General features: G+C 38.8%; 1 protein-coding gene and 1 long non-coding RNA gene across 4 annotated transcripts in view; one reads left to right on the top strand and one right to left on the bottom strand.

Moving 5' to 3' along the window:
* Positions 1–5,679: 5,679 nt before the first annotated feature.
* LOC135988924 (uncharacterized) lies at positions 5,680–16,839 on the bottom strand. The gene is made up of 3 exons (XR_010606251.1): positions 16,761–16,839; positions 15,742–16,104; positions 5,680–7,054 (listed from the first exon to the last, which is right to left on the bottom strand). It is a non-coding gene; the product is annotated as an uncharacterized LOC135988924 (long non-coding RNA).
* The window catches only part of MIA2 (MIA SH3 domain ER export factor 2), a 37,307-nt gene continuing 26,457 nt past the window's right edge, over positions 6,043–16,892 (top strand). Inside the window, exons 1-6 of one of the 3 annotated variants that reach the window (XM_065635296.1) lie at positions 6,043–6,157; positions 7,586–7,719; positions 8,993–9,079; positions 9,419–10,539; positions 14,085–14,320; positions 14,444–14,544. In XM_065635296.1, coding sequence (XP_065491368.1) covers positions 6,043–6,157; positions 7,586–7,719; positions 8,993–9,079; positions 9,419–10,539; positions 14,085–14,320; positions 14,444–14,544 — 1,794 coding nt within the window. Of the gene's footprint in view, positions 6,158–7,585; positions 7,720–8,992; positions 9,080–9,418; positions 10,545–14,084; positions 14,321–14,443; positions 14,545–16,401; positions 16,534–16,892 lie in introns of those variants that run through there. The other 2 variants (XM_065635298.1, XM_065635300.1) reach the window with 2 other exon arrangements.

Below are 16,892 nucleotides of genomic sequence, written 5' to 3'. Positions count from 1 at the left end.
CTGCCTCTGCTTCTTCACAGCTGAGAATCATTTTTAGTTCTTGTAGTCTCCAACCATATTCCCTTCAGAAGAGTGTGGTGATTTAATGTGGGTTGTATTTTGAAGGACAAGCAAAAGTTCGAATGCTTTATTGAAGGTGTTAAACACAGCAGTTTACCACAAGGAACAAACTTTTATGCCAAGTAGTTGGGGAAATGTTACTGGTTTGCATGTTTCAACTAATGTCACTGTGTGGGAATATAGCGCAAGATTTGGTGAGGAGGTTGGTTAAATGTAAATACGCTCAAAGTGACTTGCACCTGTCTGTAGAAAAAGCATACACATCACACTAATTGTTTTACTGACCTTGTGTGCTTGATGAGTAGAACCTCTGTGTTAGATAACACAGGCCTGTGAGAAACTCAAGGCAACTTATCACTACATCTGAGATTCTTTCTTTGTTGTGAGAAAGGGCAGGAGGCTGTAGCTGCCTGAAGCCTTGAAATACAGGCAAGCTCAGCGGGCCCAGTGATTTTCCAGCAGGGCTGAACTTACCAGCGCCTGCGTCCCCCGCTTGTGTCACCTCTGCCTGGGAGCTCAGGTGCGACTTCAGAGATTCCCCCAGTAGAGAGGTAACTAAAATAAAACTTGCTCTTTGCAATGCATTCGTGGCCTCTGGCTCTTCTTGCGACATGCCTGTGTACGTGTACATAGTCATGTTTCAAATTGCCTTTGGAAGCCATTTTAATTTTGTCGATTTTTTTTTTTTTTTTTTTTTCTAACGTTGAGTATTTTTAAGGTTTCTTATTTTGAGCTTGAGTGATTCACTGCCATAGTGTATTTACTGTGCTGGTTTTAATGCCTGATACTGTAGTCATTATGCAAAGCTAGAGAGGTAGGTTGCTTGTCACCAGCCACCGTTTCAGAGGAGCATATTAACAGAGTTTATAAAAGTGATGCTGTGTGTACTGGTAACCGAACTAGGGAATGGACTGACTACATTGTTTCAGGTTATATTACAGCCAGCAATGTATTTTAGACAAGTTTTGGTGGCAATGTACTTGACAGTTAATGTTTGTTAGAAGAAACTGTCATGGTTAAACTGTCCTGTTAATTAATAGTTAGCTTTACTAAATCCAAGCAGCTCAATGTAACATTAACGTCAGTGTGTGATAACTTTGTAAGTATGAAGTTTTCTAAAAGCTAGATACTTCAACCAATATTCCACTACAGAAACAGTGTAAGAGAGTAGTACACTATTAGCACAATATTACATAAAGTCTCCTGTCTTTATAAAGCGGTAGTATTTTTAGTAATTGTTACATTTGCCCTCCAGGTCCCATCCTCTTACCCTGAAATAATTTCAGCTGTGGACAGGGCTAAGACCACGGATGCAATTTCCTTCCTCTGTTGGCAGTCTCCTATTTCAAATAGCTGATGGCTTCAAGACTGAATTTGATGCAACAGCTTGGGGTTCATGAGAATTAAGTGCAGATAGTATAGGGGTAGAAAAAGGTTAAAACATTTTCTTATTTCCCTTCCCCACAGTGCACAGTACAGATCAAAGGAAAAAATACCTTTTTCTATTTTTCATTCAAGTAATGTGGAAAAAGGAATTATTGAAAAAGGGGAAAAACTAAGAATGAAGTTGAGATGCTTTATGCGAGTGTGCAACATAGCACGTATGCTCTGCCTGGCTTGTGGAGTGTTTCCATCAGATGGTCCCTGTCAGCTTCAAGTATCACTTCAGAAGGCAGCCAGGGATTTTTTAGAGCTTTTATTCTATGCACTGACTCTATACTATTTACTTGTTGTCTTTTTCTTCAGTCCTGATGCACAGACAAACTGGAAAGCTCTGAGAATGTGGTTTTTTTCCATGATGCTCCCCTCAGAGCCCTTGTCAGAGTAGATTTGACACAGATTGTTCATTCATTATAAGCTGAAATATGGCTTTACATAAAAGGTACACCTCTTCAAATTCCTGCTTTTTTTACTTAAATGGATGTCTTTATGCTTACAATAGCTTCACTGTACGTATTCAAAGGAAACCTGAAAATATTTTTTCTGCAGAAAGTAGGTATTGGTGAACTAAACACCTCCCATCGGCAAAATTAATTTCCAAACCCAGTAAATTTGCAAATAGAATTCTAGAGCATATTTTGTTTATCAGGAAAGCAATGGTCTTGTGGTCCCAGCTGTAATTTTGAGACTTGGGTTCAGCTGCTGATTTTTGTAGCAATTACAGTGGCACAACAGGACAAACATACTCATTTTATGCATGACCCAGATCTTTAAAATGAGTCCCTGCCCAAAGAAGAATTTCTCTGAGACTACATATATTTATGATGGGATCAAATGCTGTGGCAGTGGTGTATGAGTAACATACAGAGATCTGTGTTTTGGAGGATATAATTTTACTCTTTGAGACTTCTTTTTTTTTTTTCATCTCAGTTTCATAGCAAACCTGTGTTTTACCACAAACCCTGTTCAGGCAGTTGTTATACGGTGTGTAAGGCACTCAAAGCCTGGAAACGTATTATCAAGATTCAAAGCAATGTAAGTCACAAGTTCCATGGTTTTCTAGAAATGCACTGTTAGTTGTCATGCTTTTAACTGGTTTTATAAGAGGAAGAAAAAGCCATTATTGCTTTCCTGTTTGTTATCCTGGCTAAAAACTGTTGGTTTAAATCTGGATGATGAATGACTGTTACCTGTTTAGATTTGTCTAACTAGAAGAGTGAATCAGTGTTTCTTTTCTTCCTTTGATTTATTAACTTTTAGAAGGTACTTGTTTTTTAAAAAAAAAAAGTTTCTAGCATGACATTTCATTAAAAGTAAAAGTTGATCTGTATTTTCATCCAAACATCCTCAGTCAAGAGAACTATATTTTTTAAGTGCTTTTGCCATGGACTATGTTCTTCCATGTACTAGTGCAATATTCCACACAGTGAAACCCTACGTTCTGTATGGAGCCTTTTAGTATTGTTATAAAAATATAACCACACCTGGATATACTGTTGTTATATTAAAAAAAAGTTGACTTTTATGTACTTAGGAGAACTTTTATCAAGTTACGAATTGCTTTGGGATCTTTATTATTAATGCAGATACTGAATAGTCTTGGAAACGCAACATCTCTTGTACTTCTACGAAATCATATTTTAGAAGACCCCTCCAGTGGGCCTTACTCCTTGGTTTATTTAAATTGCACCATCAATTCTGAGTTGATCCTTCTGTGAATTTTATTATATCATAAGGGATCTCTGCATTTCTAGCTTGGTAGTTGAAGTTACTAAGATGTCACTGCAAATAGAAAGTTGATAGTTTGATCCTAACAAAATCTGTTGGAAATAGATCTTACTCTTTCATTAGCCTTGTTTGTATTTGCATGTATCCCAGTACTCACATTTGTTGCTTCAGTTCTGCAGAACAGAAATTAACTGAAATCTCACTCTACCTGCTATAAAGCTTTCAACTTTGTCCTTTGGAAGGCAGCTATGATAAACTCCATGAATCTTTATCTTTGACTTCAGTCCAAAGGTGATCAGAATTTATGCTTGTATAACGTCTGCAAGTATAGGCTTTAAGCCTAGAGGAAAAGAATATTTTATATAAATATGATTTATTATTGGAGTTACTAGAGGAACAAATAACACAGAACAGAGATCAGAGCTGTGCTCATCAGGCTTTTAACAGCTTGAGACCTAGAAGAATGATTGTTGAGACTAAGCTACACAATGAGCAGTGCCCAGAATAACTTGAAAATTGCAGATGCAAATTGAGCTGAGTAGCTAGGACAAGCTGCAACATTTTATCTCCATATAAAGACTTGAGAATTAGTTTGGGTATCCATATGAAACTGACGTCAGAGTCATTTTCAGTATTTTTTTGACAAATACAGTAATAATGTGGAGATCTCAAGGTGTGGGTCTGATTGTTTGTCTTCCCACACAAACTTGCTGAAGTACATAATTTTAGGTGTCAGAATACCTGGCTTTTCCATTTTTAGATGACTCAGCTCCATGTTGCCAGGCTCAAAAAGGTACTGTTAACCTTTCTAGGCCCACTATTGGGTTTTGTCGCATGTTCCATGGCTGGTATCTGACATTATGAAAGACTATTTTGACCAGTTGTTAATCTTGGTGGGATGAAAGTATTGTCTTTTTTTTTTAATTTTGCACAATGCTTAGTATATATAGAGAGTCCCTCCAATATAAATGTATTGTATATTCCCTCTCACTCATCTGTCCTAACCAGTAGAGACTTGGGAATGAAGAAGGAAAAAAAAAAATGCCTGTCCTACTTTTCTTCTCACTGGGTTTCTTTGCATTTCCCATCTTTTAGCTGCTTGGTATTCCATTGCTCCCCCTTCACCTCCTGGAGGACCCCAGGGAAGGTCCCCTGTCATCAACCCTCTAAGCAACACAAAATCCAGGAAAGTGAAGGGGAGAGAATGTTGATGCTGGGGATGGGGCAGCATCAAAGCCTGTCAGGAGCTGAGCTACAGTTTTCCCTGGTGCACAGAGAGCTTGTGGGTGGATGACCTAACAGCACAGGCAGCTGGCGCATGAGATAATAGAATGGGCCAGTCTGACTACCAGGTCATGTGGCAAAGGAAGGGGCCAAAGTCTTAGATTGCCACTGGAGGACATGTCACCTACTGTGATGTTTTTGTTTGCAGGACGATGCTGGTTAAGGTGACCCTAGTTCACTTTGTGCTCTCTCTCCTGACCTCTGGTAGATGATCTGTTTTCTGGCCCAGCAGATGAGGCTAAGCACCAGTGTCTGGTGGATTTGGGTTGTGGAGCAGGAGGGAGGAGAATCGTGCTGCAAGTAGGATCTAGCCGAGGTTCATGGAAAGAGAAAACAGAGCAAATTCTGCGTGAGTCATGCTGGAGACTGAGGAGGGGCAGCCTGCTAGGAAGCAAGTGATGGCAATCATTATCAGGTTGGGAAGGAATGGAGGTTCTTGGGGCGCTATCAAGAAGGGAGGGAGAAGAGGCTACCCCCTTCCAGGAGAGCAGGAAAGGTGAAGACCCATCTGTAGCCAAATTAGATGTATTGTGATTAGGTGACCAAGGAAGTGCAGGACAACAATGTGAAGTGTTGGAAGCAAAGCTTACTTCTAACACAAACCTGTCTGTAGCATTTCATTTATAGTACAACTTCACGCCTTTATGACCAGTGTACAACTCCCTGCATAATTACTGCTTTAAAGCATAGCCTGTATTTGAGAAAACATTTACACCTCCCTGCTGGATAACAGGTTGCTAAGAAATAGAGGGTATTCCTTAAAAAGCAGGACATATCATCTGCTTAGCTTGGTTATATTGCTCTGTGATATATGATGTAGGGATAGCGTATGGATTTTCTAGTTGTCCCAAGAGCCTGAAAACCTCCAAGAACCTTTAAAAGACTTGGAGTCGAGTATATATTCCCCATGCTAAAGGATTTTACTTAGCATCTAATGTGTGTGAAAACTCCAAAAGAGTATGTGGCAAAAAATTCTGTTCTGAGTTCCCAATGACCACCTATAAACAATCTAAAATATATCAGTGGACACAAAATATAGTTTATTAGAAAAAAAAAGCTACAAAATTGTCACCAGCTGTATTAGCAATCATGCAAATCAATATAAACATAGTCCATCTAAAAATCAGATGGAATATGTATATTAAAAGTGCATTTATAACCCAGAAAAAACCCTAATACTTGTTGAATTTCCCCTAGCACAATCTTCCACAAACTCAGTACAAAAGAACCTTTCTGCTAAAGGCTTCATTTTGATGTGAGCAGAACTAGTTTCTTTGTATTCAAAACATCAGTCTCGCTATCAGAACGTGGTTAATTATTAACCGTACATGTATAATCAGGACACCGGACTTTGCAGATTGTTAGCAGGTTAGCATAGTGTACTCCTGTTTAACCAGATGAGAGAAGGAAAAGGATGATAAGTTTATTCGCAATGTTTTGTTTGGCTAAGAAAAATAACGTAGAATATTCTTGCTAACTGCACATTGATGCAGTTTCCACAGTTTCCATGCATTCTAGATTTAACATAAAATGTCGAGGATCTTGGATGGGAGAATTTTGCTGTTGGTAATTTCATTTTTAACAAGTCTGCGGAGTACAAAGGTACTTTCAGAATGGAAGAAGTGTGGCGATCGGGAATGTGAGAGTAAGTAAAAAAGTTGTTTGTTTTTTTGAAAGGAGGCTATGGTGTATGTGCAGCTATTACAAACCATAATATTGAAATTAGCAATTAAATAGACCGCAAATGAGCAGCCATAGAAAATGTTCATTGTAAATATACTAAGTTTATGAGCAACAGGCTTAAACTTTTCAAACAAAACGAGAAAGAAATACTTGCTGGATTGTGTTGTGTAAGTATATAAAGATCAAAGTTCAGCAAAAATACTCTTGAATAGCTAGTTTTTCTCACATTTCATCAAAATGGGCAGTACAAAGCAGTTTTGAAGTATTTTTTAACTCATTCTTTACAGGTACAAAAGAAATATTAAAAAAAAAAGGGTAGGCTATACACTGAGAAAGAAGACGATATTTTGGTTCGCAGTACAGTCACAGCCCATTCTGCAAAACTCCATTTTTTCTACTGTAAGCAAACTGTTTAGATTAGGAGTTTTGTAACCCTTCTTACAAAAGACACTGTTAATATATCCAATTTACTTATTTTTTCTTCTTTAACATGAAGTAAGAGCATTATCTGGTTACGGAATTCCTGGGGAGTAAAGAGCTCTGCAGGAGGCAGAGCCACTGAATCGCAAGTGGGCAGTAATAAATAATGCCCCATTTATTATTCATTGATTACCATCGTGAAACCTGTCATAATCGTGCATAGTTTCTAAGCCGTCTCCATCGGCTTGGCAGCTCTAATTGTTGCACTTTCGATGTGGACAGCTTGTCCTGAAGTGGAAGAGAGCTTAGGTTTCCTCTGCTGATGGATCTTCATGTTCCCGTGGAGCCACACTGACTTGAGCGGGTTCTGGATGCTGAGAGATGTCTGTGGGACAGCAGGTGGACTGGATTCCAAACTGAGCAGAGCACAGCAGTAGTGCTTTCCGTGGGGAGACGGGTGGAGACAAAGAGAACTTAAAGTCATTCAAATTGAATCAGAAACTTTGGTTTTGACAATGTGCTTGAGGTTTATATTGCTTAAAATTTCTTGTTTTCTTTGTAATGTATTCAAAATAGAGGACAAAATCCCCAAAATAATTACTAGATTTAACTTAGAATTTCTAAAATATATAATTTAAGTATGCCTGGGAAATATTCTTTAGCTGTTTAGATCTGGCTTTAGTAGTCAAACTTGCTAATTCTCCACATGCATTTGAGCATTGAAAGCTTGCCTGAATAAGGACTGGAAAATGCCCTTGATGTCTGCAGTAAATAAGAATGAAAACAGGATAGGTCTGGCCTGCTTTTTGCCTTAGTTGCTTTCCACTTGATGATATAAATGGATTAGTATCATTACAAAGCACATATTGACGTACTAACAAACATTTTAATGTATTTATATGTATCAGACTTCTGACTTCAGACAAAATGGCTGCTATACTTCTTTCTTTCTTTCTACATACTATTCCAGCAGCAATGAGCAGAGTTCGAACCACTACAGAATACTTAGGGCCTGATTGCCGGTATCTTAACTTCAAACCAGGGGAAGAGATAACGGTATACTCCAAACTTTCAAGGAAAAATGAAAATTTGTGGACAGGAAGTGTAAGTACTTCAATCTGAAACACTTTCCCCATAAATAATTTAGAGAGTATAATAAAAGTGTAACAACTGCAGTCTGCTTGCTTCTAGGGATCTTCCCTCTCTTTTGTAATACTAACAAGTCATGGATCAATACAGTATTTGGGAGGTGGGTCACTGTTATTATCTTTATATAGAAAGGGAAAATCCCATCTTGGCAAAGATCACTTATGGAGAAACAAACTCAAGATCAGAATCCAAGTTTTTTGTTTCCTTCATCTAATCATTTGACTATAACAACTTGCTCTGGTTCCCTTCAAAACATCCAGGTCTATCAGGTCAGGCACCTCCCTAGAGGTCTGTGGGTAAGAAGGTGCTACAGTTGCTTAATCAGCGATCCAGTACTGGGACCTGCCTGCACAGTTCAATGCTCAAGGAAATTTCCCAGAGAGGTTATCACACATATTTAATGACTTGGAACAATTGACAATGTCATAAGAACAGCCATGCAGTCATGTTATAGATAAGAAGGAACAGATGCATTGATCCAAATCCAACTGGTAGTAAAACTGTGTGCTTCAAAACTAAAGATTTTTTTTTTTGGTAAATGATCTGTCACATTTATTGTTTAACAGTGAAAATGTATTCCTTTTCTTTTAATCCAAGAGTATCTTTGCAAGTACCTCACTCTTCCTTGCTTTCCAAGATGTATTCTTCCATTCAAGGCTCCGTGCAATTGTTTGATATAAAGCTAGTGGTTGGTTTCCTGGTCAGACTGGTCCTTATTTTTGGGGGAGAGGCATTATCATCAACTTATTTTCTGTACTGTTGCCACCTTCATCGCCATTTTCTCTTTAACTGCAGCTGGCCTCATACCTCAATTTCATATCCTACTTCTCTTGTAACATATTATGTGTCATTAGTTATTAAGCTACGATTTTTCTCCCACTTGAGTAAATCAGAAATTTGCAGCTGATTTTAGTAGGAGCTGGCTGAGACCATCTGCCTCAGCTGAAGCAGTGTTAAGGCTACTGATATGGTTCTGGACAAACACATGCTCATAAAAATAACACAGAAAATAGTAATATGGAGTAATATACTTCCCCTTGCTTTGTGAAGTGGCAAATGGAAAACTTGTGAAGGAAAAAGAAACCTTTTTTTTTTGTGACCAAAATGAAGAGGGTGGGGAAGAGTCCTATAAACTTATTATTTATTTATTCATAATTTTCTAGCATGTATGCAAGCACCTAATGTACTGAAGTTTAAATGCTCTCATTCCTTTTATATTTTTTTACAGAAAGGAAAGGATTTTGGATATTTCCCAAAAGATGCTGTCAAGGTTGAGCAAGTTTTAATTGCAGAAGAAGTTGAAGTGCTCACTAAGGTAAAAAAAATCAGCAGATTTTCCAATGTAGTTCACAGCAATTGAAAATCTAATATCCAATTAGAAATCCCAGTGTCGACACATATTTTATTTCAGATAATTCAATACACGTATTTTCACTATTAGTCCATTTGCATGCTTATTGTCCTCTAAAATAATTTTTATTTAATAAACAATATGGAATCATTAGGAATAGTATAATTACTTACAATCCTTTGTGTAAAATTATACACATACGCAACTACACAGAAAGAAAGAGAATAGATATATTGCTGTGCAACACAATGCTGTAGAAAATTACACATGAAAACATATTAACAGTTAATACTGTTCTTCTAGGAAACTGATTTCCTTTGTCTTCATGGAGATAAGTACACCTTTGAAAATGAAAATAGTGCATTACCTGAGCACAACAAAGAAAGTGAATATTCATCTGATGCAGAATCAAAGCCGCATGAAAATGAACTCTTAAAACATACAAGGGACTCCATGCAAAAGGAAGAAAGAGTTGAATCAGTTTCTGAAAATTATTCCAAGGAATCTCACACTCAAGAGGAGTCTGCAAGCAAAAAGTTGGTTAGAAAAAATGAGAACAGAAAAGATTATAATGAAGAGCCACAAACACAAACCAGTCTCCCTCTAGAACCCATCCCAACTCAATCTAGTTGGATTGCAGGATGGTTCACCACAGGAAGCAAAAATGATGAAGAGCCCTTAAGAGCCATTACTGAATCTTTAGAAGAATATATATACCGAGGCAGAAAAATAATGGTAGCTGCTGAAAATGACTTAGAAGATCCAAATGATAAGGAGGAACAAGAACCCCCAGCATCTGCTTGGTTTCAAGGTGGACTGACGGACTTTCTGTATTTTGGTGAACAGAATGTGGATGTTGGTTTGGCATCAGAAAAAAGTGATCCACAAAATCATGATGTTTCTGGTGTGCCTGGACATTCCAGTAATGAAGAGGAAACAGCAGTCACAGAGTTATTGACAGATGAAGAAGTAAAGAGTGAAGGCCAAGAATCCAAGTCAAATTGGTTTAATTTGGGTTTAAGTCATGTTTTTAATTTTGGTCCTGCTCGGGAAGACCAGCAAAGCAGAGAGACAGAGGACCAAACAAATAAGAATGAAGAAGTGCAGGCTTTAGACCAGAAAGAATCAAATGAAACTGTTAAAGCAGTGACAGGTGAAGAAGATGAAGAGAATTATGCACATGAAGTAACAGATTCATACAGTAACATGCCAAGTCCTGGGAAGATACGAGCAAGTATGCGTACTCTTAATGGCACCAAAAGCACCTCAAACAGCACAGAACCATATTTTGATATACTAACAGGTGACAAAGAGAAGCCACTCGAACCTTACAGTTCAGTACAAGACTTGGTCTTGGAAAGCCAACTGCTGAAAAACGCTGAAGCTAAACAAAGAAATCAAGAGTCAGAACACAAACATGGCCAGTCAGGTTGGTATACAAATATCTATAATAGCTTTATTAATTATAATGTGGACACGTATGATAATCAATAGGGACATTAATCAATTGCATCAGATCAGATTTCTTCTTCTCCTAGCCCACCTCAGAATTGTGATCCCTCAGACACAAAAAACACAGAAGAAAAGCCCGACATAGCTGAAGAACAGAACCATTTTTTCTCTTTTAGTCATTTTGCAGACAGACTGATGTTTCGGAGTTCAACAGCCGAAGAACAAGTGCAGATTTTGCAAGATGATGTGTTTTTTAGAGAGGAAACCCCTCAAACTAAAAGTGATGATGAAATATTACAAGGGAATAATAACAGAGCAATGAAAGTACAAGCAAAACAGAGAGTTAGTGAGGAGCTGTCTGGAAAAAGATGAGGGTGCAATCCAAGAAAGCAGTCTGTTTTCCTCACCAGCTGTGCAAAATAATGAATGTAGTAATGGCAATACAAAATATTCTGTCAAATTAAAAATAGTGATGCTTCAAGAACTTTATCTGTTGAAACACTAGTACAACCTGAAGTATCTAAAAGACAATATGTATCCTTGTTTAATTATTCCAGTGCTGAAGAATATGTTTCTTAGAATAGTGGAAGTCACAAAACCACCAGTATAAAAGGTTGTTATAATGATCCTGTCTCCAAAGATTCTCTACATTTATCTGCAAAATTAAATTTTGAAAATACAGTGGAAATTGGAACTCGTCTGCAGGGAAAATCGAAAATGGAAAGAGTTGAAAAAATGCATAAAGAACAAAATAACCTGAACACTTGTATTCAAGAATCTGTAAATTCAGAGAGTGCATTACCAAGTTATGGAGAACTACCGGGAACTGCAGATAATCCTCTGGGTATCAAGAAAACCCCATGTGAAAGTGAGCCAAGTCTTACTCTGGAAACATCTGAGAAAGGCAAACCAGTTGAATGCTGTGATCACAACAAAATTCAGCATCGACACGCCAGTTCAAAATGGATGGTGATGTGAAAGAGAAAATTCACAAACCAGAGAATAAAACCAACCCACTGGGTTTTTATGAAAATGACATCAAAGATTTCAGGTTCAGTCAGGATATTTTTAATGATGAACAGGATCGGAAATCTGAGGAGTTCCAAGAATTTACTCCAGACCAACCTTTCTCTCCTCACCGCTCATCTAGTGGCTTCAGTTTAACAGGTACAAAAACTTCAGAAGAAATTGGCCACCTGGAAGACATATGGAGTTTCAGAATGGAAGATAAAAACTGCTTGCTGAGAACAGGAGAACTAAGCTTCCGTGATGAAAAAAGGCCTCAGTATAAGCCTTGCTAAACTGCTCTGGGGAAAAGAAACAGAAGACAGCTCAAATCAGAAAGTTACACATAATGAATTAGATAACAGCAATGTGGATACCTCCAAAGAGAACGATCTTTCTCTTCAGCTGGCAATGCAAGACAACAAATAGGGCAGTGGAGGGAAAAAGAAAATCTGCCAGATTAGTAAAAGATAGGACAACACTTGATGCTCTTGCTGATAGCTTGTCAGGAGAGAAGCTACAAACTGAACGAATTCCTATGAATGTGCAACATCATTAGAAAAGTGAAGCAGAAATAACACAGGAAGATTCATGTTCCCAACATGAACTTCTGGTACCAGAGAATGGGTCAGAGGACAGTTCTAATCCAGAAAGATATATAAAAATCACACGTAATAAAGTAAGAGAAAATATTATTCTGTGTCATCAGATTTAGGCCTATCAATTCAAGACATTATGACAATGCAAGATACAAAACATAGAAAATTAATCTGAGTTTTGGAAGGCATCATCATACACTACTTCAAAAGGCACAGTAATGCCAAAGTCTTCAACTGAATCCAAGTCCAAAAAAAATTTATAAAGGAAATTTATTTACAATAAAAGCAACACAGCAGTCATGTGATATTATTCTGACTGAATGTGAACTTTTACCCTAGAAGACCTCTAAAATAGAAGACCATTTTAAAGAAAAAAAATAGAATTACAGTTAGTGTCTCCAAACCCCCTCAAATTAGAAAGCAAGCCATACTGCACAAAAGAACGAGATGGAGTTAAGAGAAAAAGAATCTGAACAAGAAAAAGATACTACTACATCTGTAGAAGGCGCATAAAATGATTAAATCAATTTAGAAATTATGCAAGATAAATTTGAGAAAGGACAGCTTGGCATTTTGGAAAAAGTACTGCTGCAGAATCCAGCAAAAACAAAGAAAGTGATCAAATCATAGTAGGGCAGACAGCATTCGTGTCCCAAAAAATAAGCAAAACCAGGCAAATAGTGTATGATAAACACTCAGATTTACCCAACCCACTGATTACATTACATTCCAACAATTTTATATGAAGTTAAAATAAGATGGTAAGCAACCCTTAGACCATCTCTCTGAGGGAAGAAAATTTATGCAGCTGCACCAGTAATTTGAAAGACTCATCATAAAATCACAGCTTACTCATGTAAAGACAAAGTTTTGCAGAGGGAACAGCTGATTGTGTCTGCATGAAAGGGGCACAATTTGGACACTGGGCAGGAAAAATGTATGGAAAAAAGGAATGTTCTTTTAGAGCTGCCAGAACTTTTGTCTGCAATAACAATTCAGTGTACAGCCCAAACTGCAGCCAAAGGTACTGGACAAATGCTTCACTGACAGTGATTTAGCAAGAACAAAATATGCTTTGTTTGAGGAAAAAAACACAACAGATACAACACTGTCTTCTCTGGTGATTTACAATCAAGAGGTAGCGAGCCTCACTCACAGTAATGTCTGATTTATGATATTTTGAGGACCTGATAATACAGGTTCACTTAATATAATGGTAACAGTTTAAGAGCTGGTTACTCTTCCTGACTTTTGACTATTGAAGTATTTGTGATGAGTATCTTTGGCCAATACTGGCTTGAAGCATAGAATTAAAAATTAATCAATTTGTAAATGGCATTTTTTTCTACATGGGTAAGCAATGTGTGGGGTTTTTTGAAAGTGGTATTTTATTTGCTTCAGGAAATTTACTCCCTGTCACTGAAACTGAGGCGGCTGGGTGCCTTCACCCATACTTCTGCATCAACATGCCTGTGGTTTCTTGTATTTTGCAGTGAAGTTTGTTATCTTGTGGGAAGCTGTTAAACTTTAGTCCTACATGGCATTTTTAATTGTTCTCTTCATAAAGCATTTCCCACTTGTATTTGGAGATAATGTAAGAAAGAGACCTACTAATCGCGAACAATGAATCTATAGGCTAACTATGAAAAAGAAACATATTTTTTCCTGAACATTGTTTTTAACTACTTTACTACAACACCAGTTTTGCCTAAAGTTCTATCCTCCAAACTCTGTTTTGAGACCACTATTTGAACGAGTATTTCTTAAATCTGTAGCCCATTTTTACTCTAACGCAGCACTCTAGTGTTTGGCTTTAAGCTGAGGAAAATAATTTTTAAAAAATCAAAATCTTTGTAGAGGTTAATATAAAATTGTGTCAAAGTTGAATTGTCTGAAACTAAGCGTGATTTCCCTTCACAATTATTTGCAGGAGTAGGCAGTAGAAGAAAGCTACTGGGAGAAACACCAGAGAAGGAACATGAAATGAATGCAGCTGTAGACAGTGACCATAACAGTGACCAACATTCTAAGGCAATAGTGACTCCTTCGGTAAATTCTGGAGAAAAAATGGACAGTTCAGTAGTTGACTTTCCATTTGATGTCAAAAAGCCTTTCTCAGATGCCATCCAGAACTACGTTCCAAGTAATGGTAAGTGTTAAGTTTCTTAATTTTAGGGAAAATAAATTCACAATCTTAAAAAAAAATAGTTGGAATTATATTAAGTTGATAATTGTAATGTAAAAGCTTTTTGTTTCCTTATGAACAAACCAGAAGGAGGCTGGATATATGAGATACTTCTGTGCTTGAATGCTGCTGAGATTGGGGAACTGATAAAATCCGTGTTTTCAGCAGCGGCGAGTATTATCAAAAAGGTAAGAGTTCTTTATGTGGTATATGTTTGGCATTAGTGCAAAATTAAGAGACTCAGTTATTAGTTATGTTCTGCAATGAAGCTTCTAAAAAAGAACTAAAAAAAGATCCTTTTAAATAAACCTCTCTGCAGTCACACAGAATCACAGAATGTTAGGGATTGGAAGGGACCTCAAAAGATCATCTAGTCCAAACCCCCTGCCGGAGCAGGGTATCTGATGCTAAATGAGATAGAGGTGGAACAAAAAAATGTCAGGTTAGCTGCTGGTCATCTGCTTTTGTTGTTTACACTGCAGAATCTGATGAACTTAGTGTGTTTATTTTGTTCTACAGAACAGCCAGAAAAGACCTCAGTGGCCAAAATATCAGCATTTTTGTTGTTGTTGTGTGCTTTTTGTTTGTTTGTTTTAAATGAAACTCATAGCTTTCTCTAGTTTCCATGACAGTACTGATTAAATATGCTTGGACTGAAAAAGTTTGAGTTAGGATGAGTAGAATAACCAGAATATTTCGATTCTTTTTAAAAAAGAATTTCAAAGCCTTGATTTTCAAAGATTCACATAGTTCAGAATTCCATAAAAAAAGAATTTTCTAAGCAAATATATAAATTACAAAATGGGATTATGATTGCTATGGAGATGTCTTAAATACAAGAATGTAGGGACAGAGTGAAGGTGGACCTTACTGGACATAACTGCACAAGAAACAGTGCTGCAAGAGAATGTGAGAAAAGGTAGATGGTGTTGCATTGTCCCCTCTAAACAGAGGAGTGATATCAGGTAAAGTGGTATATGGTAAACTTCATTAATTTTGGTACTTCGGTTTGTTTGGATTGGGTAATTGAAGTTTAAGAAACACATAAATTTGTTCATTATTTCCTGTGTACTTACCTAGATTCTGACTAAATTGCAGCCTAGAAGACAAAAACTGAAGGGCTTGGCATTATTTTCTCATGAACCTAATTGGATTTCAACGCTCATTGATAGGTCACTGCTATGGCCAAACTCATTCTTGTATTGTTTAATACAGGTGAAAAAGCCACTTACACTTAAGCATGATACCAGTGTCACAGGCAAGTCAACCACCTTGCACTGTGAAAACTAAGTTAGCATGCATTAATTAAAAAAAAAAAAGGTGTAGTTAAGTATATGTAAAAAAAATTATGAAAAAAACAGGGTGTTTCAAAAAGATGGACTCACATTTTCCTCTGAAGTGCATGGTCGCCCTGTGCTCTTCCCCTTACATAAACACCCAGTTTCCTCAAATTGTCGGTACCAACGACGAATGCTCTTTGGCATTGCCGGGTCAACGCCAAAACACCGTTGGAACACATGCTGCACTGCAGTTACGGATTCAGTTTTGCTGAATTGCAGAACACAAAACGCCTTGTGTTGCAGGGTCACCATCCTGGGAAAGACTCAGGCTGGGGGCTGTTTGTGCACTGGGAGGGCCATTTGGAACTCTGTGCCCCGTCCTTTCAAATGGTAAGATTTTCATTCTTGGGCGGGTTGTGGTTGCAGAGATATAGTGATTTCAAGTCGGGTCCATCTTTTTGAAACACTCTGTATAATACAAAAATATAATTAGTCCTAGTGAACGAGCTGAAAAAGAATCTATTGCTATGTGGCTACTGTTTCTCGCATCTTCCCTTACACTTCTCTATCAGCAGCCCCAGTACGATCTACTTTTTAGCACAGGAACTTAGTGAAGAAATCCCGTTTATAGTAGTTGAACTGCGCCGCGGACGGGGCGGCCCTGTGGCCGGTGAGGAGCCGGCACGTACACAACCACCCCCTTGCGCAAGGCCGGGCCGCCGCGGCCGCCGCCTGATCCACCTGTCGCCCTCCCTCCCCCGCCGGGCCACTGTCAGCTCGGCCGCCCAGCTGCGAGCAGGCGGGGCGGGAGCCAGGCCCCTCCCGAGGGATCTCGCCCGGATACTTTTATTTTTGTAAAGACCCGCGGCTGCACGGGGGCAGATGGAGGGGGCAGAGGTGAGTTTCCCCGCGAGTAACTTTGAGGAGCAACACGAGCTTCGTGGGCCACGTCAGTACCGGAGGACGCGGGGGCGGCGGCGGGCGGGCCCTGAGGGGGTCGTCGGGCCTTCCCGCCCCTCTGTCAGGAGAGGTCCCGGAGACCTGCGGCTCTCTGAGCCGCCGGTTGCTCCTCGCGCCGGACAGCCGCACTGGGAGAGCAAGCAGAGGGCACCCCTGAGGCGCACCTGCCGCTCGGAGCCGCGTACGGAGGCACCCCCGGGCGGGGCCGGGCGGTGAGGCCGGGGCCCCCCTGCTGCGGTCGCTCTCTCACCTCCACCGGCAGTGGTATCTCCCTCTTCACACCCCCCCCCCCCGCG

The sequence above is a fragment of the Caloenas nicobarica genome, chromosome 5 (assembly GCF_036013445.1).
Source record: "Caloenas nicobarica isolate bCalNic1 chromosome 5, bCalNic1.hap1, whole genome shotgun sequence".
NCBI lineage: Eukaryota > Metazoa > Chordata > Aves > Columbiformes > Columbidae > Caloenas > Caloenas nicobarica.
This window is presented reverse-complemented; position numbering and strand designations above follow the sequence as displayed.